The sequence below is a fragment of the Lynx rufus genome, unplaced genomic scaffold (assembly GCF_022079265.1).
Source record: "Lynx rufus isolate CCGP_SWC_20201006 ecotype Redwood Valley unplaced genomic scaffold, mLynRuf1.p SCAF_8, whole genome shotgun sequence".
Taxonomy (NCBI): domain Eukaryota; kingdom Metazoa; phylum Chordata; class Mammalia; order Carnivora; family Felidae; genus Lynx; species Lynx rufus.
In genome coordinates this window covers 88,300,884-88,325,100 of record NW_025814896.1, presented here as the reverse complement: position 1 = coordinate 88,325,100, position 24,217 = coordinate 88,300,884, and the positions used below count along the sequence as shown (strand labels likewise).

Genomic DNA, 24,217 nt, shown 5'->3' with positions numbered 1-24,217 from the left:
AGTTCAAAAAAGTTTATATAAAAATAAAATAAATGTGGCAAATGATAATAATTGGTGAATAAAGATGAATACATGAATGTTTACTATCCTTTCAACTTTTGCAGCTTAGAAACCTTTCAGAATAATATGTTGAGTGTAAAAGGGGGGGGGAAGGAGGAAAGATCCATGGCTAGACAGACTAGTTGTGCCGATGATTTGCTGTGAGATAGCAGGGAAAACGACTCTCTGTGCCTTAGTTTCCTTCATGGTAAAATCACAAATAATCATTATATATACATTTCAAAAGGTTACTGTGAAGATTAAATTGTGTAAAGGACTTAGAATTAGGTCCAGCATACAATAATAAGAATATAGCTATTATTCTTCATTATTAATACTAAAATTCTGATGTAATGTACCTTTTCTCAGGTTAACCAACTACTCTTGTGGTATATTCCAGGAAGATCCAACAAAGAGAGGAAAGAGGTAATAAACCTTAAGAACTAAGAACCTAAATATACATCAGCAGAGGAATGTCTATATAGATTAAGGTACAGAAACAAAAGGAACACAATGTAACTTAAAAAAAACAAAGAATATAGTAGCATATATTTTCCCATGGAATGATCCCAAGCACCTAATCAAATCCATTTTTTTGGTCATTATTTTTTTGCAGTGTAGAAAAAGTCAAGAAGGTATTATTCAAGAGCACATAACCTGAAAAAGGTAAAAATGTAGGCTGGAGTAATTAAGTGGCAGGCACAGAAAGCACTTTAAAATCAGGTCCTAAGTACAAGAAACAACAACAACAACAAAAAAACCCAGAAGGCTTTAATAGGCATACATGTCATTTCCTCTAGTAAACTGATGGCAGTATACGTAGCTAGAATCCCCTTATTAGCATTAATGCCTACCTATAACAAATAACTCACTCCCACTTAAATCCCTCACCTTCATAAGAATTAGACATCCTACTGATCTGAGAAAATTTATGGTTTAAGAGAGATCTTCCATTTACAGTGCTAGCTAAGCCTATCTAATTCAGATGACAAATTATCTCCATAAGTTAACTTATGCTTGCACAGCATCTATATAGGGAAGCAACTACTATCTCTACTCATACACAGTCTGTATGATTCAGGTAGGGCTTATTATCACACTCAACAGCAGGAGCAAGGACATGACACCAACACAGGTAGAGTACCCAATTCTTACAACCATTATACCTGATTTCAAGATGGACAACTAATTCAAAGTAGACCAAAAGAGTCAAACCAAGGACTTATGAGGAAAGATGTTTTTTTGAGGGTTATTGTGTGTTTCTATTTTGGTTTTAACTCCTGGAATTATTAACTATACAGTTCCCTTAAGTCTGAAACTATGGGGGTCATTTTGCTTTGTAGAGGAAGTGTACCTGGGATCTCACAAGGCCAAAGCAGAGGAGAACAGCCAAAGAACAAAAACATTTGACTGCTTTGATTTTTGTTTCAGTATCCAAATTCAGCTGTTCCTGAAACTAGAACCACTTCTTAAATTTCCCAGTTGTATACGCTAATACATTTCCTTACTTTAGAAACTACTTTGAGGGGCACCTCGGGAGCTCAGTCAGTTAAGTGTCCAACTCTTGATTTTGGTCATGATCTCATGGTTTGTGAGGTTCGCGAGATTGAGCCCCACATTGTCAGGCTCTGCCCTAACAGGGCAGAGCCTACTTGGGATTCTCTTTCCCCCCCTTCTCTGCCCCTCCCCAACGCGCATGTGCTCTCTCTTAAAATAAATAAACTTAAGAAAAAAAAACTACTTTGAGTTGTTTATCATTTATGACCAGAAGTGTCCTGAATAATCTCAAAAAAATTTGGTGATGTTTTCATAAAGAACAAAACCAAATCCCAAACCAGCTGCACAAAAATCATTTCACCCAAAATGTTACTCTCATGTTTAGTATGTCAGTTTTAGTGACCAGTAACTTGACACACAACTATATTAGCACGTTTAATGACGGTAGGAGGAATACAATTTAATTTTGTTACTCCAGGGTTATAAGAGGTTCCTGTTAAAGTCTACCTACTGGGATTACATTAGGAGGGATTCAGAAGAAAAGATCATATTTAATTCTCTCCTTTTGGGAAAAGATTAAATATACTGTATAAAGTATTTCAAACAGGCAATAATTTTCTAAAAATATTTTTCTCTAAAGTACCACACAAATGGTATTAAACAGTCACACTTGAACTATTTTGTAAATCTGCTACCTATAAAAAAGAAAAACTTGTTCTTACTGTTGACGTAGCTGGCGGCAGCTCTCAATATGAGTAGATGTATTTTGATGCTGAATCCAATCCTATTGTAAAAGGAGAAAAGTGCTGAAATTAGAATATTCCTCACACTGACTAATGAAATTAGGCTTTTAAAAATGACACAGGATACTTCTGTTTTTTCAAAAATTAACAAATCTAATTATAAATAACATTTGACTACTCATTAGTATTTCACAAAAATAAAAGGCCTCTAAATAAAGGCACTCAATACCAGACCTCATTGATGCCATTTTGAAACATTTTAGTATAGAACACATTTAAAAAATCATACCCATGGACACTCATTTTGAAATCAAATATATACTTAAACTTGGGGAAAAAAAGCATTGGTCAGAAATAATTCATCTCAAATATAAAAATACTCCAGAGAACACCAAAAACTCTATAATAAAACAGTATCTGAAATGGCATCTTCAAAACATAGTGTACACAACTTGTATCTCTAAATTCAAGCTAACAACATCAACAACAAAAACTCCTACCTCTTAGGCCAGTACCATTCCAAACAAGGTACCCACTATATTGACAAAGGATAAGATTAGTAAAAATATGAAAAACTGCTGATTAAATCTAATTTATTTTCAGGACTTAAGGGAAAATAACACTATTTCAAAGACACAATATCCCTTACATATAGAGCTTTACAATGAACAAAATTCTCTCTTAATACATTACTTAATTTACAAATCTGCCCTAAAATTACATTCTATACCCATAAATAGTTCCTGGAAGATACATCCGATTAAAAAAAAAAACAAAAGACAATACACTTTTCAAAGACACAGTCCCCCAAGTGAAAGTTAAAAGCAACATTATTACCGAATGATTTATTGTTTCTCTAGCATTTGGACAAGCAAAAAACTTAGTAAACAGTTTTATATTTTAAAATGTTCCTTGAGGAAAATGTTATTCGTATCCATTTCAAAAACATTTTAGTATGTCATTGCTACAAACTAGACGTTTCCACAGTTAAAACCACAGTTGACGCTAATTTTGGAATCTGCCTTGTCAAAAACTGTATGAACACAAGTGCATGCTATCTGCAATACATAGCAACAGATTATGAAAAACCCTAAACTATTTCATTAAGCCATGGAACTCATTGTGGATTGCAAAAAAGAAATGTCTGCATATCCTGCTCAATGTGACAAAACAGAAACCACAAGAGTCTCTAGTACTCCTAAACCCATGTCTTTGACATTAACTGGACATTGTTTACATCAAACAGACACACTGGCAAGTAGTGGGTTGGGCATGATTTATTCAGACCACAAAGTGTTTTGTTTGAATAAGTTGCCATCATTTAACAATCCAGAGATTTTATCCCCAAATCCAGACTTACAGCTTTTCTTGAAAAAATACTAAATATGTATTCTGTACAGCAACTATCAGCTAATGCTGATGGCTGCCCTATTTAAGGCACACTCTCCAGTTTTACATATACATTCATATATACGTGTATCGATACATATACATATGCATATACATATACGTATATATGTATATATATATATACACATATATACGTATATGTATATACACACACTCTCCCTCTCTCTCTTCTGTTTAACAGGCTCACTTCACTCACTGACATTACTTGCTTTAAGCTCAGTAAATATACCTATGCCACCCAAATTTCTAGACTCTCTAGTAAGGGTATCCAGATTAGATTAAGGGTCCAAAGCAGTACTACCTCTCCAGAGAAAAAGTGGTATCATCTACTAAGCAGGAAATATCGCAAGCACTGTAGACTTGAGTGGGTCCAGAATCAAACTGTGAAAATACCTACCCACGTAAGAGCTCACTCTATCCTCCAACTACCTCAAAAATCTTTTATGTCAATTAGTATTTTCTCAAACTGAATTATTTCAGTCTGAAAGACAGCTTCTAAACCAAGGATAGCCCAAAAGACGTAACTTCTAAACCAAGGACAGCTCCTCCTCTAACATCTGAAAACCAATTTAGAAAAATACATTTCACATTCCACTGTTGCCTTTTTCAGGCTATAGTTTTAAAGATTCAGCATGGGGAACATATTTGTCAAACGTTACTTTGCAAGAAAAAAATTGCAATTGGTAATTTACATTTATTGGCTACATTATTTACAAGGTCATTTACAAGGCAGAAAGATATATCACACAGAAACGAGAGGTAGTTTATACCATCTAAGTCCATGTTCACAAATCCCTATCATTTGATCATCCAGTAGTGAAGAATTCATTAGTTAGATCCATTATGCTGTTCTGTTAAAAATGTATGTGTTTTTTGTTTTGTTTTAAATGGTAATCTCTGTGAACTCTAAAGCATCACTAAATGATTTCTTTTCCTAAGTTTTACTTTTATCATATTCACCCAGACTTTCACCATCTTACACTTGAGGAACTAGGGAAGCCTCATATTCAGTGCCCTATCTTATGTCTTCTCATTCCTGTATACCCTACATACATCTGCCAGATTTATCTCTCTAAAATACACTTTGAACATGTCACTTTTCATATCAAGAACCTTAAATAGCTTCTTAGTGCCTCTCACCTCAAGTCTAAACACCTTAAGCTAAGTTTTTGAAGGCTCTTGGTACTTACTGTTGTTGCTGATGTCTGAAATGTCATCCATCTTCCCCTAGGTATATTTGAAGCCTACTCATCATTCAAGACCCATATTTAATCTACTCCATGAAGTCTTCCCTCCCCGATACTTCTAGTCCAGACAGACTCAATGCAGTTAGTCACTGTCACTCAATCTCCTCCAACTAGACTACAGAAGTCTTTTGATGTCAGAAAGTACATTTATACTTTTTTTTCTTTTGTTTTCTCTTTATCTATATAAGAGATGGTAACTAAACTTACTCTAAGAAATATGGAACATATCATGAATTTGCATGTCATCCTTGCACAGGGGCAACGCTAATCTCTGTATCATTCCAATTTTAGTATATGTGTTGCCCAAGTGAGCACTATTTATACTTCTTTTTAATTATATGCTGTTAAATACACAAAAGGTATTGATAAATTTTTAACACTGGCCTGAATGGATATAAGCCTAAATTCCATACAGAAATATTAAATCTCTCACCCCTACAGCATACCCAAACAAGTCAAATACAATCACCGAACCATTTGTTGACCTCTAATTTTTTAAATTCCTTAGATATGTTATTTTTCTCTTCAACGAGACTGTTTAAACTGCTTAAGACCAACATCTTCATTTTATATGGTTCTCATTTCTGCCCAGCATCTAATATAGTCATGTACAAAACTGATAATCAGTAAACACCTACTGAATAAACATACACCTTTTCCATTCTACAAAATAAATATTAAAACTTTAAGGGGCACCTGGGTGGCTCAGTCGGTTGAGTGTCTGACTTTGGCTCAAGTCATGACTTTATGGCTCATGAGTTCAAGCCCCATGTCAGGCTCTGTGCTGACAGCTCAGAGCCTGAAGCCTACTTTGGATTCTGTGTCTCCCTCTTTCTCTGCCCCTCCCCAGCTCACACTCCCTCAAAAATAAACATTAAAAAAAATTAAAACCTTAAGTTCTTTATTTTAAAGATACCTTTCTTGGATTCATCATGACTAATTAAAAGTTCAAATGGAATACAGAAAGCCTATTTATTACTCAATTCAGGGCTTAGGACTGCTTAAAAACTGTAAGAACGATGAATTATTCTGAAATTTTTTAAGACTTGGCTATCTCCCTTGATAGAGAAGGCAACTATTATTTATTTAGAACTCAGCAAATCTGACTAAAATGCGGGAAAATGCTGCTTTCCTTTGCTGGAGTTAACAAAATCATCAGCTGAAATCTGGTAAATGGGTATTACAAAGACAGTAAAAGGGCAGCACTGGAAGGAGAAAAAAACAAGACAATTAACACCTATAGGTTTTTAAGCCTATTCATAGTATACTACCAATTATATGCCCTTGAATCAAACTTTACTCCTGTGGGAAGTACAATTCCTTCCTGACCATTTGTAATATAAATCTATAAATCACATTAGTAAACAGAAGAAACACTGATTTCCAAACATGTATCAGTAAATAAAACATACTGGGAAATTCCTATACAAATCCAACAATTACAGTTGACCCTTGAACAGACACAGGTTTAAAGTGCACAGGTCCACATGGATTTTTACAGTACAGATATATTTTCTCTTATGGTTTTCTTAATACCATTTATTCTCTAGCATTATTACTTATTATTGTAAGAATACAGTATATAATACATTTAACACACAAAACGTATTAACCAACTATTTGTTTGTCAGTAAGGCTTCTTCTAGTCAACAGTAGGCTGTAGTTTAGGGAGTCAAAAGTTATACCTAGACTTTCAACTGCACAGGAGTTGGCATCTCCAAACCCCAAGTTGTTCAAGAGTCAACTGTACTATCAAACAGTACATTCTACATTACTCTTCAGCACCTCTATAAAATACTTCCTTCTAACTATACTTCCCATGAAGGTACCTAAGGCCTTTTTAAAGATTTTTTTCTCTCTAAATGTCTACCATTTTACACTATTCTCTAGCCCACAGCTGGTCCCCAAATAAATACTCTTTTTTTCCCCAAACAATTCCTCTTGACTCAATTTTGCTATGGATTGAGTCATTTTAGAAAGCTCCTCATGAAACATTACAAGTCCTTGTCTAGCTAGAGTCAGAAAATATTTAAATCAGCATTAACTGTCTTTTAGCCCAAGACAGGTAGACACATGCAAGGCTACAATATACTATCTCTTAAAAGTATGCAGTACAAGTTTTTTATTCCATTTTTAAAATATTTTTATAGTAACAGATTCTATTTAGACAAAGTTCACTCATGTGGAATTGTTTTATAAGTATACAATTTATGTTATATAAATTTTATGTTGAATGGATTTTCTAGGAGAACTAATCAAAAGTTCAAAGTAAATGACAAACTATGTGGTATGCCCAGACACAGGAATACAGAAGGTCTAACACTCAATTCAGTACTTAGGCCAGGGCTACTTAGATTACAACTAAGCGGTGATGTTGCAATCAATTATTTCTGCCATTTCCTCAATGCCTAGTTAACACCAGCATAAATATGAAAATTCAGAGGAAATTTGGGCGCTGAGTATCATTATACAGTGATCTTTAAAAACACTCACCTTCAAATGACTACATTCTACGTTACACAGAGAACACAAATGTGGAAATATTCTTGGAGACGCTGCATAATAATCATTCATCATAGAGGGAGTTGGAAGTCTCTTCATCTTCTGGGCATCAGCATGTGAAAACTTTGGTAACCATGATGCTTTCACAATCCCAAAGGGAGACTGAATGGGAATGTCAGCCTCTGACTGGTAATTCTTTTTACTTCCTCCTGATCCATGTACGTTAGATGAATTAATCACAGGTTCATGTGGGATCCGCTCTTGTTGGCTTACAGCTGAAATTAATTCTGACGAAAAAGGTTGCTGGCTCATTGATGGAGGAATAAGAGACTGATTCATTGTCTGGTTAACTGTTTGGCTAATGGATTGACTGACGGATTTTACAGGTTCAAGGACTGACTGTCCTGAAATGTGTAAGCCTGACATCTTAGTTCCACTCTCAACTGGGAAAAAGGACTGATTATTAGAGGACTCACTGGGGAAGTCCATCTGTCGAAACACATCTTCAACAGGAAACATAGAATTACATATCACATTTGGAGTGGGAACAGATGCAGAAATGCTCTGCTGTGACCGAAATTCATTCTTGACCTCATCTGTTGGAATTTCAGGATCATAAATACGTACTTCAAGTGGATCTTCTGTGTAGCCATATTTGCTTGCATGCCCATAATCAATCACATTACTCGAAACTGCCTCATTACCAAGTGTTTCTTTACTTCTGCTCTGAGAAGGTAAATTAGGTAATCGGCGCCCCATTTTACGCATCCTTATATCCCTCAAGATTAATGGCATATTTTCAGGAGTTAGCTGTTCATCAGGATAGCGACTGAGTTCTTCTAAGTCTTCATTAGATAATCCAAAACTTGCTAAGATACTTGAGGCACTCTCTTTTGTATAGCGGCTCTGTACTTGAGGACTCTGTTCTGTAACCTGTGTTATAGAACTCTGTTTCACTCCCACTGATGCAGATATATGAGGCTCATCATCCCACCGGCTACCATGAGGCTTCCCCTTCTTTTGTTGTGCTTCGTGAAAATCCAATTTTTCTTTGGTCAATCTTGGATCAGTTCGATGCTGAGTTACCTGAACATTCATTCTCTGTGGTCCCATGTTCTGATAAGATTCATGGCCAGCAAATCTGTGTGGAATTCCACGAGCTCTCCCTGCTGGGTAAAATCTTGGAAGACCCATGGATCCAGGCCTCATAAATGGTCCTGGAGGCCTCATCCCAGAAGGGTTAGGTGCTCGTGGCCTCTGAAGTGGAAAGTTTCCTCGAGGATTAAACCTGGGTCTCGACATGGCTATTTTCAAGAAAGCCTGATTTAATAAAGTATAAGGTGGTGTTGAACTATGTGAGGCAACGGCATTCAGCTGCTGAAGCGCCAATTGAGTCTTAATCTGAGCAAAGTGCAAAGGAGATGGGCCCAACAGAAGTGGGTTTGCAATGCCCAGGTTCAAGGAATTCACAAGTGGTGCGAAATTTTCCAAGAATAACACAAAGCTGAAAGTTAAAACACAAATATTAGATCATTTTAACTCAAACTACTTCATGAAGTGGGTTCTACAGCCAGTGTAAAACATTTTGAAACAAAGCCATGAAACCATTCTCCATTTCATATACTTTTAGAGTGTTTATGAGAATTGTTAACTTTCCCAAAAAGATTCTCTTCTTTTCTTTCCCGAATCCAGAACACAAACCCCAAAACTCAAGCCAGAGTTCATGTATAAAGTGTTGCACTGGGTGCTGTCCTAGGTGCTGAGCAGTAATTACACCTCCTTTTAAATAATCTTGAAAAATATTGGGGATTTATTTCACACTTTGTTACTGGAGAAAAAAGATAAAGGCATTAAAATACTGGAAATACACATACACTTTATATGTATGTTATGTAGAAACCAGGAAAACAGAAACTGTAAGCCTAAAATTTTACAAGACCCATTTCTCTAAGACACAGTCTTCCCTGGAATAACATCTTACAAATTTCATATAGCAATTAGACTATGCTTAAGTTCTGTCGTTAAATAGGTGTTTCTTTTAAGATGAAAACTTGTCACCAATAACTCAACTAGAGTCTGACAAGAGTGCAGTAGTGTGGAATTGATTATAACAGACAATATAACAGGTAGCACGACCACGTTATATTTCTCTCAGATTCCCTCCACAACGTGAAGCATAGAGGCAAATATACACAGATAATAGCAATGGCTAACTTTATACTGTTCATATGCCAGTAACTGTTCGAAGTGCTTCACATGGATTGATTCATTTAATTCTCACAACAGCCCCTTGAAATATGTAGTTTCACAGACAATGATACTAAAGCACATAGAAGTTAAGTAACTTGCACAGGTAATAAGCAACCAGCCTCAGATTTGCACTCAAGGTGCATATGAGCCCCATAATGCATGCTCCTAACCAATAAGAGATGTGAGCAAAATATCTTGCAGTTCCCAGGCACTCTATTAAACTGATTGCTGTCCAGCCATCAGAGCACAGCACAACGCATTCCAAGCTGATTCTCATAGAAACACTTTAGCTATAATTCAGGACCAAGGTCAGCAGCCACCGAGCTTGACTTTCCTCTGCCAGTTTAAAAAAAAAACAAAACAGATTGTCTGTTTTCCATTAGGTCCCTACTTTTATACCTGATAGAAATGCAAGGTGGGAAACATGAGGTCTCCAGGCATCTACACCTACAATGAAAATCCACACTATAGATCCTATTTGAAGATCACCACTTTCTAGGGACACCTGGGTGGCTCACTTGGTTATTAAGCCTCTGACAGCTCAGGTCATGATCTTGCAGTATGTGAGTTCGAGTCCTGCGTTGGGCTCTGTGCTGACAGCTCAGAGCCTGGAGCCTGCTTTGGATTCTGCGTATCCCTCTCTCTCTCAAAAATAAATTTAAAAAACCTTTTAAAATTAATAAAATAAAAGATGTTATGAAGATCATCACTTTCTGGTTCAAGCTACAACTTCATCAATAATTCCACTATACCCTTTCATTTATACATGTTAGTGAAATGTCAATTAAGCTAAGAAATGGGCTTTATCCGGTTAACACACTCCCTTCCAACCATCTCTTCCAATCAAAACAAACAAAACTCTGCCCGAGACCTGACTTACTTGATTTTACTCATCCTTCAAGGTCAGCCTCCATTAAACCTTTCTTGATCACCAAGACCCAGAGTATTCCAACAAACTCTTGTTTGTTGCTTGTACCATTTGGGACTCCTCCATTTTACTGTGCTTTTGCGTTTGTCTGTGTTGTCTTTTTCAACTATCAACCATTAATTAAAAGTATATATTTATTGAGGCACCTGAGTGGCTCTGTCAGTTAAGCATCTGACTTCACTCAGGTCGTGATCTCGCAGTTTGTGAGTTGGAGCCCTGCATCGGCACTCTGCTGTCAGTACAGAGCCAGCTTCAAGCCTGTCTTCCTCTCTCTGCCCTTCCTCTGCCTTGCAAATGCTCACGCACGTTCTCTCTCTCTCAAATAAACATTAAAAAACTTTTTAAAGCATGTTTATTTTCCAAGCATATAACCCTACTCCTACTTAAAATACCATCAACTATTTGTTAAGCTGTTTGAATGATCACATCCAAAGTCCTCATTATTAACAGACATAGATTATTAATTTTCAAATTAGGATGAAACACAACACTACAACAAAAATTACACAGGCTTCTAATTCAACAGATACAAGCAGCAGACAGAAGTTTACTAAAACAATGATACCCAATTCTCTGTGAATAATGTTCATTTATAACAAACTCCAGGTCTTTTTAAACAAATCATATTAAACTGTGTCTACTTTCTACAAAATAGAAATATTTCCAAGAACAATGTTCTCTTACATAAGCAGTTTGTCATCTAGTTACTCAAACTCTTTCAGCACCATTTTCCTTATTAACCAGTTAAGACTCCTCTCACAACTTTAGGAACACAAATTATCCCAAATATTGTTTCTCCCCCATAAGAAAACCAAAAAGGAACACATTTCAATCAGTCATCTAATCATCTCATGATTTAGAGGTATCTATTAAAAACTTACCTATTTCCTAAGTGCCTAGCACTGCCTTACACTGATACATGTATACATTTACAGAATGCAAGACAGCAGACCTTCACAAACTGTATTCTGCAGAAATTACTATCCCGTAAGATTGTAGGACTTCGCAAACAAGTTCCAAACAAAGTCCCTGGTCAAGAAAGTCCGAAATGCATGCACTAGTTACTCTTCCTAGAGGGACATGATGCCTACTATATATTGAATTAAAAGGCTCTGAGATGCCCTGTTGTTTATCAAAAACCTTTTTTCATTTTGTGCTTCCTCAATTTGAGTTTTCTTCATGCATATACCCAGAAGTGATATTTGAAATATTTAGTAAGTGCTCGCTTCGGCAGCACATATACTAAAATTGAAATATTTAGTAATTGCTAACAAGCAATGAGTAACAAGTACAGTAAATTGTGACTTATAGTATGCAGCCAGGTTCCTGTGCCCCTCCCCTTCCTCCACCCTCCTTAAGCTTTTAGTTGCTGTAGCACAAAGCGGGGCGGGGGGAGGGGGGTTTGAGAGAGGGGGGCAGTCCTCAGGGAGGAACTAAAAGAGTGGGGGAAATGGAGGTCCACCCTTGGGATAGCAGCTACTTACTGGTAGAATTATTTCCGTGTTTAAACAACTGGCATATCTGCATCAGTGTAGTAGTCATGAATATCAGTCCGGAAACATTCAATATTCAATATTCACAAAACAATGTGCAATATACACGAAGATAAAAATAAAAAGGCCTTTTCCTAATTTAAATTTAAATTCTCAGTAAGCAGAGGTTTGGCTTGTTTCCATTTAGGAGCCTTAAAACACACACACACACACACACACACACACACACACACACACACACACTAGACCTCCTATACACAGTTAATCCCAATGTGAAATCTAATATAAGATATAGTAATAAATTAACAGCCCTGGTTCTCCCAAAGAGACTGTTCTCCCTTCTCTCTTGATAAGACAAATGAGGGTCTTGTTTAGTCATAGTTATTTATTTTGCATTCTGATTCCTGGAGTTGCTGATGGCTTGAGGTAAGAAAGTTTCTCTCCTGTATGCATATCCCAGAAAATCCGTCATTATAAGCAAATGTCACTCTTTCAATAGGTCTCTTCAACTAACCTCCTTCCTAAGAACAAATTTAATCCTTCTGAACTTGAAGCCAATACTTCTTTTATCCCAAGACTCCTTCTGAATTTCAGACCTGGTCTAAATCTAGTGTGTTTTCATCTTAGTTTGCATTTAGTAACATTTTCAGACAGTAATCCACTAATGTAAAATCATCAAACACCTTAGGCTACCATTAACCAACTGAGCCACCCAGGTGCCCCACATATCTTCAATAGTTAAAAAAAATTTTAAGTAACCTTTTATTTTCTCTGTAAATGAAATTTAAGGAGTATATTTGTATTTCATTTGCTTAATTTTTTATAAATATAAGTGCATTTTTAATCATTTAGGAAAGTTATTGTTTAATCTTCTCTTAAAACTATCATTCACATTCACTGCAAATAAAATGTTATGACCAAAAAGGCTCTTGTATTTATAGTTTAAGCTTTCTACTTATAAGGTATTATAAACTTCCTTTTGGCAATTATAGAATTCTCAAGCCTCATTTCTTCAACTCTAATTTAAGGACAGGCAAGCTCTACCAATCAGCATCCTTTTCTTTGCTGCTTAACTTTCTCCCCTTCATTTTGTTTAAACTTCAGCCCTACCAATGATGCCTCAAGGTACAACTACTTAAGGCAAATGCTAACAACAAAATGAAGCACAGGAATTTACCATCTTCAACAGATTCAGGAGGATAAAATTCCAAAATCAACTATCAGACCATTTGAGATATCTAAAAAAAAAAAAAAAAAAAAAGCTAGGTACTCCTAAAAAACTTAGAGAAACTGTCTTCTTAGCAATAAATACATCAGAGTAACTCCAAATCCAACTGTTACTCATCCACTTGACCAATACTTTGACAATGCTGGTCTAGGTAAGGAAGTAGCAAGGCTATTAAGCCAGAAACGATCCCTTTCTTCATAAAGCTAACACTCAGTTTTTAAGATGGAGTTAACATTTCCTAAGAATTAGAGAAACCAAAATGATAAAATATAGTTAGGGGCGCCTAGGTGGCTCAGGTCATGATTTCATGGATTTAAGCCCCGCATCAGGCTCTGTGCTGACCAGCTCAGAGCCTGGAGCCTGCTTTGGATTCTGTGTCTCCCTCTCTCTCTCTGCCCTTCCCTCACGTGCTCTAAGATAAACATTAAAACATTTTTTTAAAAAACATTAAAAAATACAGTTAAAAATCTGGAAGTTTCCCTTTTCACACCTCTGCAGTTAAAAGGGTTTGCAGAGACTGGAAACTGGTTGAATAAACTATGGTATATTCATATTTTGCAGCTGTAAAAAGGAATGATATTAAACATCCTTGGTAGGGCATACCCTACAGACATGAACTAGTAGATACAAAACCCTTCAAGATGTTTTCTTTTTTTTTTTTTTTTTAATATTTTTGAGAGAGACAGAGACAGAGAGACGGGGGTGGGGGGAGAGGCAGAGAGAGGGAGACAGAATCTGAGGTAGGTTCCAGACTCCCAGCTGCAGGGCTCAAACTCACAAACCGCGAGATCATGACCTGAGCTGAAGTCTGACACTTAACCCACTGAGCCACCCACACACCCGTTTTCATTTTTTAAATTGGTATATGGACAAAACATAAAATGTTAAAAGTAAAACACTTGTATAATAGTATTACATATATAAATATGTAGTATCACCATCACATCTGTCTGAAGTCAAACTGGTCTGTAACCCAAAAACAGGAAATGTAAGAGAATCCTTGTTCTCCAAATCTGCTATCAGAAGTAAAGAAACTCAAGTGGTTTCACCAACAATGGAATTCACTGATTTGACAGTACTTTGTAAGTTTTGGGACTACCATAGAATTTATACAAAGTAACAAGTGATACCCCAAAACTCAGAACAAATGCCTGACATAGTAAATATAATCTCTATTAACCATAACTATTAGAGAATATGCCATTTTCTGGATAACTGAACTCTAGCCATAAACAGGTTTGTTCACCTACTGTAATTTATGGATAGTCAATTTATGAAATCATTAAACTAACTTAGAAGAACTTGAGTTAAGATCTGAGTTCTTGGGGTGCCCAGGTGGCTCAGGTGGTTAAATGACTTTGGCTCAAGTCATGATCTTGCAATTTGTGAGTTTAAGCCCCGCGTTGGACTCTGTGCTGACAGCTCAGAGCCTGGAGCCTGCTTCTGATTCTGTGTCTCCCTCTCCTCCTTGTGCTCTGTCTCTCTCAAAAATGAATACACATTAAAAAAAATTTTTTTTTAAAGATCTGAGTTCTTAATTATTAACACTCCTTTGAAAAAATTGCAATTAAATATAAATTCTTTAAAGTAAGTTTTATTCCTGATTATATAAGTAACATGTTTATAGAAAACAAAAAGTAGCAAATTAAATCCTTACCAATAAGACCATCATGTAGAATGAATTCGTATTTTGATATAATTTCTTTCAAGTTTGTGTATGTAAATACAAGCATGGATAAGAAGGGGAGGAAAGTACACCAAACTTTACTGTATGAAACTAGAACTATACTATTTTCAATTAACTTTTATTTTCCTATATTTAATATTTTTTCAAAACCAGGATATTTATTGGTCACAAAACATTATGAACTCCCGAAAAATTCTATTGTGACAAGTAGCAGGTAACTCTTTTCTATGCCCTTTTAAGAACTGAAACCTGCCACTCTGACACAACAAATATTCAACTAAATGTCAAACATAAAAATTCTTTTAGAAACATTTGAGCCTAAATGTCCATCAACTGATGAATGGATAAAGAAATTGTGGTTTATATACACAATGGAATACTACGTGGCAATGAGAAAGAATGAAATATGGCCTGTTGTAGCAACATGGATGGAACTGGAGAGTGTTATGCTAAGTGAAATACGTCATACAGAGAAACACAGATACCATGTTTTCACTCTTATGTGGATCCTTAGAAACTTAACAGAAGACCATGAGGGAGGGGAAGGAAAAAAAAGGTTAGAGAGGGAGGGAGCCAAAACATAAGAGACTCTTAAAAACTGAGAACAAACTGAGGGTTGATGGGGGGTGGAGTGGAGGGTGGGTGATGGACACTGAAGAGGGCACCTGTTGGGATGAGCACTGGATGTTGTATGGAAACCAATTTTGACAATAAATTTCATATTAAAAAAAAAAGAAAAGAAACATTTAATAGGAACTGAGTTCTCGAGGCAGGCATGAAGAAATGGCTTGATGGATTAAAAAGATATTGCCACTAGATCCCATAAGGTCTGAGATGTCCATTACCAAGGACAATCAAGAACTACCTATTATTCTAATGTAATCTTTCATAAGAAAGGGAATCCTTTATTTTCTTTATGGATACCGGTAAAGAAATCAGAAATCCAGAAATTTAAAAGCATCATCAAAAATTAGTCAGGGGGCACCTGGGTGGCTGGTTAAGAGTCTGACTTTTGATTTTGGCTCGGATCATGATATCGAGGTTCATGAAATTGAGCTCCACATCTGGCTCTGGGCTGATAGTGCAGAGCCTGCTTGGGATTCTCTCTCCCCTTCTCTCTGCGCCTCTTAAAATAAATAAACGTTAAAAAAAAATTAGTCAGCCACATCATAATGATTACACTAGATTCATAATGAAAAATGCACATCAAACCCCAAACTTGAACTTTATACTACTTCAGTTTACAAAACACTTTTAATATTCATTATCTCACTGGAGCCTCACAAAAACCCTGTGAGCAAGGGGATACCAGTTTTTACAGATTAAGTAAAGCCTCAGAATTAAGTTGCAAGATCATAACTAGAACCTATAATTCCTCTCAGTATCTTTCTATGTAAAATGTAAATTTTATAGCTTTGCTTTTTCTAACTATACAAAAGTAGTAAGTGTTCATTATCACCCCCCAATAAAGAAAAATCACCCTCATTACATTCAGAAAAAAGTTTTCTACAATCTCTTTTTGTTCGTTTTAGTATTCTATAATCTTTACATAAAGTTTATATAAACTACCATTATTTTCCTATATATACCCACACACCTCATTTGGTATTATTGTTAGAGTGATGGTCTCACAACATATAAATCCACTTTCACACCTGAGAATACAGGTATTACACTGGTCAGTTAACACAACAGGGAGTACGTGTCATTCTATGCTTTCCTCAGTTTAAATGTCAATCAGCTAATCTCTTCTGGCATACATATGGATCCACTCAGCCTCTTTTCTACCATTTTCTGTCCCTTCCTGTCTCACAAAAGATATGCAAGTCATAACTCCAAAGGTGCCACAAGTGTGAAAAGAGAGTATCCCTCGAAATTAAAATGCCACAATGAGGTACCTCAAGGAAACTGTCAAAGAAACAGAATGAGTAGACAATTAGAAACATTATTTGGTATCATGGAGGGCATCACAAACTTCACTGCCACTTGAAAGGAGTGATAAACCTCATGATTCCATATTTGAAAAAAAATGGAAGCTCAACTTGCTAACGTACAATGCTAGGAACAGATCACCACAAGAACCAAGTATTAATCACCTCATATAGCAATGATTCAATAGTTACTATTTCCAGGAAAATGACTTTTTGCTAAACAGGATGAATATAATTAGATATACTTTTTGAAGCACTGCATACATAAATGGGTGAAGACAACACTGCATTCACAGTAAATGATGCCTCCCTGACATGTGCATTGGTGGGCCTGCTTACCTTGCTAGCTAGCATCAACAAATGTAATTCATTAGCCCAAGAGAAACCTCCTGACCCAAGCTGGAATCAAGAAATCTTTCCTGGAACTGTTTTTAGAACTAGAATGAGGGGCACCTGGGTGGCTCAGTCAATTGAGAGTCTGACTCTTGATTTCAGCTCAGATCATGATCCTAGGGTGGTGGGATGGAACCCTGCATCAGGCTCTGTGCGGAGTGTGGAGCCTGCTTAAGATTCTCTCTCCCTCTGCCCCTCTCCCCCACTCTCGCAAATAAATAAATAAATAAATAAATAAATAAATAAATAAATAAATAAATAAATAAATAAATAAATAAATAAATAAATAAATAAATAAATAAATGTAAAATACAATACAATAAAATAAAACAAAACTAGAAATGAGGAAAGTAGTGGATGTTGATAAATTTCAAATGCTACTACGGGGGCGCCTGGGTGGCTCAGTCGGTTAAGCGTCCGACTTCGGCTCAGGTCAGGATCTCGTGGTCTGTGAGTTCGAGCCCGCGTCGGGCTCTGTGCTGACTGCTCAGAGCCAGGAGCCTGTTTCAGATTCTATGTCTCCCTCTCTCTCTCTGCCCCTCCCCCATTCATGCTCTGTCTCTCTCTGTCTCAAAAATAAATAAACGTTAAAAAAAATTAAAAACAAAAAACAAATGCTACTACGGGCACCTGGGTGACTCATTGGGCTAAGCATCCAGCTCTTGATTTCAGCTCAGGTCATGATCTCACAGTTGTGAGACTGAGCGCAGTGCCTGCCTGTGATTTTCTCTCTCTCCCTCCCTCTCTCTTCCCCTCCCCTGCACGTGCTCTTTCTCTCTCCCTCTCTCAAAATAAATGAATAAACATTTTTTTTTAACTCAAATGCATATATTACTGCTTTAGTGAGAAAGCACAACACTGAAACAAAATAAAGCCCATATAACAGAGGCCAGCAGGACCAAGAGGTAAATACAATATTGAAGACATTCACTACCCAGATGCAATTGTTCTGAGGCATAACCTGCCCTCCCTGCCACTACGCTGTTCGTTTTCATGAAGTATACTAGCCAAAGGGTACATCTCTGTCTAATAGGGTTTCCAAAATCTTCAATTAAGCATACCTAAACTATTTGGTCAAATGCCTAAGCATGTTAACAGTCAACATTTAAAAAAAAAATTAAAACAAGGATGGAAGAAGGGAAAAAATCTAAAACTGAAAGCGAACTAATACATTTTTCAAATGAATACCGTAAGCCACTGTCGAATAAAAATTAACTCAAGTAATTTATGAACCCACTATTAAATATATATATCGTCGGTTTGAGAGTAGCTAAGAGAAAGATAGAACTACAAACAAATTCTTACTCTTTTTAGTAGTTTGTTTTGGGATTTTTCTTTGGTAGTGACATCAGTGAAGTAATTCTTCAATTACTTTAGATATATCATAGGATGAAACAAAAAAGTAAATGTTTTGATAGTGCTGAGAACCAGGGCTTTCACTGTGCAAGACAAGATACATAAATATGAAATGAGGAAAAACAAGAAAAAAACTGGACAATAAATTATAAACCACTGAAAAAAAACAAGAATCCATAACTCCATACCAATCAATGCAAATGTAGAGGGACTGCTGACTTGAAAATTCATTTTATAACTATATTGGTAAAGATTGGTTCAGACAAGAATCACCTACGCATGTTAAATCCAGAGGGAAATTCTGCTAAGTAGGACATTTACATATTCTTAAAATGCGTCTTTACAAATTAATTAGTTCAAGGCGGGGAGGAGTCAAACATTTTGACTGAATATATGATCAAACAATATTATCATCCATGGCAGACAGATGGACATCATGTACCTCCAGATTTGATACCATGGGGACACAGCATCACTTAGGCGATTTTTCTGGCCAGGGACACATAATCTCAATCTAATCAAGAGGAAACATCAGACAAATCCAAAATGAGAAATGTTCTATTAAAAAGAAAAAAAAGGGGCGCCTGGGTGGCTCAGTTGGTTGAGTGTCCAACTTCAGCTCAGGTCATGATCTCGCGGTGAGTTCAAGCCCAGCGTCAGGCTCTGTGCTGACAGCTCAGAGCCTGGAGCCTGCTTTGGATTCTGTGTCTCCCTCTCTCTCTGCCCCTTCCCTGCTCATGCTCGGTCTCTCTGTCATAAACATTAAAAAAAAATTTTTTTTTTTAAAGTAAAAAGAACAGAAAAAGAAACCAAGCAAGCTATATTTTTCAGAAATGTCAACTTCACAGAATACAAAGAAAGGCTATGGAAATGTTCCAGAGTAAAAAAGACTAAAGGACATGACAATTAAATGCAATCATCTGATTCTAGACTGGTCCTGTATTGGAGAGGGGGAAAAAAAAACTGCTATCAAGAACACTATTGGGCCAACTGACAAAATCAGAAGATGGTAGACTAAAGAATTTTATCAATGTTAAATTGAGGTTGATTACTATGACTAATAGTTCAAAAGAAACAGTAGAGGAAATAGCAATAGCAAAAGAAAACAACCTGTTCTTAGGAAATAAACTAAGGTAAAGGAGTACAATATATGCAACTTACTCTCAAACAGTTCAGGAAAAAAAATCACCATGTGTGTATGTGTACAATAGAAGGGAAAGAGCGTTGGTGGTATAGTGGTAAGCATAGCTGCCTTCCAACAGAAGGGAAAGAAGGGACAGGGAAGTAAGGAGAGACAGGAATTTCTGTCAGAGATTTAATTCATTCAATAAGTTAATGACCCAATCTTTTAAGTCTAACACCAGACTATCTAAGGACTATCTCCTTAATCATATACCAAGAAAAAAACCCATAAGTAAGGCAACAAGCAGAAAACAAGCAAAACATGTAACACGATAAAAGAGCATCAGCCCTAAACACATTTTTGTTTTTCTTTTTCTGCATCATGCTCACTCCCTATTGACTATTAGTCAGCCTATTATGCAATTCATAATAATCTCATCTTTGGGGACATTTCAACTAATCTGAAGATATCCACCCTGCTAGGAGGGGTTCCAGTGAATTACTTCATACAAAATTGGTTAACTCCCATAAGTAAAATTTAACACTAATGTAACATAGTGTTTTTTAAAAACTTAAACTCAATGTATTAATTCTGGTCCTGTTGAGTGCTAAAAATGTGACCCTCAGCAATCTGGTTAACTCAAGCCTCAATTTCATCATGTGAAAAATAGGAATAAAAACAATACCACTTCAGAATGGTGATGTGACAATTAATTTATACCTCCTGGCGAAATTACACCTTCTGACTCACAGTAGGTACTCAAAAAATGTTAAGATAGCAAATGAAATGCTTTACTTAAGAAATCGGTAGATTGCTTGGGGCGCCTGGGTGGCTCAGTCGGTTGAGGATCTGACTTTGGCTCAGGTCATGATCTCATGGTCTGTGAGTTCAAGCCCCACGTCCAGCTCTGCTCTGACAGCTCAGAGCTAGGTGCCTGCTTCAGATTCTATGTCTCCCTCTCTCTCTGCTCTTCCCCCACTCATGCTCTGTCTCTCTCCCTCTTTCAAAAATAAACATTAAAAAAATTAAAACAAAAAGAAATAGGTAAATCCCTGTTTCTTTTATTAAGACTTGGGTAACTTATGAAAATTTCAATATAGTAGTTGAAATAGAAACTATACACTGTGTATATAGTGTATGTATATGTATATATACACCACGAGTATGGTGTATGAAAATATTGGGGAAATCTGAATACTATCTGACATTAAGAAATTGTTACTTTAGGAGCAATAAATATGCTTTTCTCTAAGCATTTTAAAGAAAAACTTTGAACTATAAACTGATGAATGACATGGAATTTGCTTAAAAATAATAGGGTGGAGGGGTGCCTGGGTGGTTCAGTAGGTTAAGTGCCCGATTTCGGCTCAGGTCACGATCTCATGGTTCCTGAGTTTGAGCCCCACATCAAGCTCTGTGGTGGTGGCTCGGAGCCTGGAGCCTGTTTCAGTTTGTGTCTCCCTCTCTCTCTGCCCCTCCCCGACTCATGCTCGGTCGGTCTCTCTCTCTCAAAAATAAACATTAAAAAAATTTTTTTAATTTTTTAAAAAAAAACAGTAATAGGGTGGAAGGTAGAGACATGATTGAGCATTAGCTTGCAATTATTGAAGATGGGTACACGGGTGAATCATTACATAATACTCTCTCTTATACACGTTTGAAATTTTCCACAATAAAAAGTTTTCTAAACAAAGGGAAGAAATTCAAAGGAAAATGAAGTTGGCAACATTCACTCAACAACAAGACAATAAGGATATTAGCTGAAAGTTTAATAAAATGAAGACTGTGGAAATCAGGTAGGAAAAAAAATGTAAAAACTTAAAAGACTCGAACAATAATTATTTTGATATTTAAGGAGTTCAAGAGTTGAAAATAACCCAAAATGTATGTGCCCAAGGTAATCATGAATATCAAAACATGTGTACCTTAAAACTCTCCTGTACTCCCTGAACTTTCTTCTCATTACAAAACTCTTGTTCTTGACCCTCACTGATCATTATTATAGCTATGTTTTATTTCTACACCTCACCTTCTTCCTTTCCATTACTGTCATATCTTTCATATACCTATTGTCCATTTTCATTCTCAGCTACAAATTTCAGACTACAGTAAACAAAGTTGAATAAAAAAGTAAAGTTGAATACAAGCAGGGGCTTATTGGCTTTGACCACAAACAATTACTTTCAACGTGCAGGAGGTCGAAACCACTACATGTCAACATTCAGTAGCTGCTCTTTCCTTGCAAAACAGTCCAAACAGCCCAAACTATGTCACTGGGTACTCATACTGGAAGCACTAATTCTTAGTATCTAAAGCATGTTATGAAGAATTTGGACAGATTTATTCAAACTTTGGTACACATTAAGTCAAGTCATGTTAGAAAGAACACAATTTGGACTCCAAAGGCTCAGGATCTTACCCAGGCTCTAGCAAGTACCAGCTGAGTTCATTCACTCAACACATGAGTACTGAATACATACCAGTCACTGGGACAGATACAAAGATAAACAATCAACAATATAAGTGGTTACAAGAAAGGCATATATAAAATTTATAGATACACCAAATATTTTAATGAAAGATTAGCTGATTTTTCAGCTCCAAAATTCTATCAATTTAATCTGAATTCTTTTAAGCCTCTTTTTAACTAAAAGGGAATATCCCCAGGAAACAATCTTCAAACAAAAGATGCTTCCTTAAGACTGAAAAACTTGTAATAAAAGTAACAGCTAACGATCTCACTCAATTCTCACAACAATCCCAAGCAGGAAGTAGTATTATCACCATTTTACAGATAAGAAAACAAAAGTTAAATAAGACTAAAATAACTTATCCAAAATCTTACACATACAGTAAGAAAAAAACAGGGATTTGAATCCAGATCTGATTCCAAAGCCTATTCTCTTTTCACTAAATTATCTCTCTTATTTTCTTTCACTACATAAAAAGAAAATTTCCAGAGATCACCTCTGAAAAGCTCCCAAGAGAAAATCTTTAGGACAGCCCTGAAACACAAACTGATCACTGACTATAATAAGCTTTTTTTTTAAACAAGAGTATCCGCTATACACACTCTCCAAGACACAAAAAGAAGAGATTACAAGACTAAAATATAACCAATATTCAAGGTAACATATATGTAACACTAATAAAAACATTCTGAAACTAGTTAATAGGAACCAATGAGATTTTGTGATTTTCTTCCAAATGTTTTACCTTTTTCTGAACTAGATTCCAATAACCAAGCAGGGAACGGCCCAGCATATTTTTACCGTATTAACATGTTGGAGTCCACATCACTTAAAAGTGCATATTACAGAGTATGGGGATACAAAATAAAATGTATATGAAATGTTGTCATATTGAAAGAAAAGAATGCAACATTAAAAAAGTCTAGAATGCCTAATAAAATTAAAGCTATGCTGGAATAATGTAAAGTATGCATTTATTTTTCTGTATAAGTTTCATTAACCTTTTTTTACAAATTAATTTTTCCAATTTTTCAATTCTAACTGCAAATTTGAGTCAGCAAATATCCCTGACATGTAAGTCAACCCTTTACAACAGATGAAGGATAGAAACGAATCAATTTTTTCGTGCACGATTCTAAAGCCGGTTAGAAAAAGAATTTGAATGAACTTAAGTTGCCAGATCCTGGTAACAAGTTTTGCTTCAGAAATCCTTCAGATTAAAATAGGGTTTTACCCTCCCCGCCCCCAACTTCACCCTAGAGTAAATGTTTAAGATTAAGAAAAATTAGCTTGAGGCAGCCGTCACTGTCTAGTTCAATTAAAGATTTTGTACTAACAAGTCTCCCTCGTTCGCAATTATCTCAAACAACAAAAGATCTGTTCAAAACGTCCTCAAGGATCCAACTGTGTGGTATACATTCTCCCCCCACCTTTAACAGAAGGGGACTGAGCCTAGGAATCACACACAAGTAAACCACTAAAGATCCGTATTCGCGATTCCTTTGAGAAATTTGTAAATAAGTATCAGAATCATTTATGGTTCCCCGTATCCCGCACAGAGGTGACATTTTCTTTGCTTTCATACCCGCGAAAGGCGGAAACAGCAACCAGCAAAAGCCGCTGGATCTAACATTCTCCCTTCATCCCAACTCCCCCTTCCCCAGCCCCAAACACAAACATGTTCTCTCCACGCTCCTTGCATAACGTCGCTCGCCACAGGGCTCAGCTCAAGCTCCACCGCCTCTCTTCAAGGCCCGACGGGAAAGGTTACTCCCTCGTCGGTGCTCCCGCACCACCGCTTCCTCTGGCTGTCAGGCCCGGCGCGGCCTCGGCAGGCCCTGCGCCGATGGGGAAGGGGCCGCCACAGCGCTGCCAAAGGGCTGTTCTTGTTCCTCGGCCCAATGCAACGGCGTCGGGCG

At 36.5% G+C, this 24,217-nt stretch overlaps 1 protein-coding gene and 1 non-coding gene across 7 annotated transcripts in view; both read right to left on the bottom strand.

Annotated features, from left to right (window-relative positions):
* Positions 1-8,940, bottom strand: part of ZNF638 (zinc finger protein 638) — a 70,607-nt gene extending 61,667 nt beyond the window's left edge. For 5 of the 6 annotated variants that reach the window (XM_047067610.1, XM_047067612.1, XM_047067615.1 and 2 more), the window contains exons 1-2: positions 7,430-8,836; positions 2,259-2,320 (exon numbers count right to left, since the gene is read on the bottom strand). In XM_047067610.1, the coding sequence (XP_046923566.1) occupies positions 2,259-2,320; positions 7,430-8,740 (1,373 nt within the window). In that variant the 5' untranslated portion in view covers positions 8,741-8,836. Of the gene's footprint in view, positions 1-2,258; positions 2,321-7,429 lie in introns of all 6 variants that reach the window. The other variant, XM_047067617.1, reaches the window with a different exon arrangement.
* LOC124504422 (U6 spliceosomal RNA) lies at positions 5,148-5,251 on the bottom strand. Its single transcript, XR_006960404.1, has one exon. It is a non-coding gene; the product is annotated as a U6 spliceosomal RNA (small nuclear RNA).
* Positions 8,941-24,217: the final 15,277 nt, after the last annotated feature.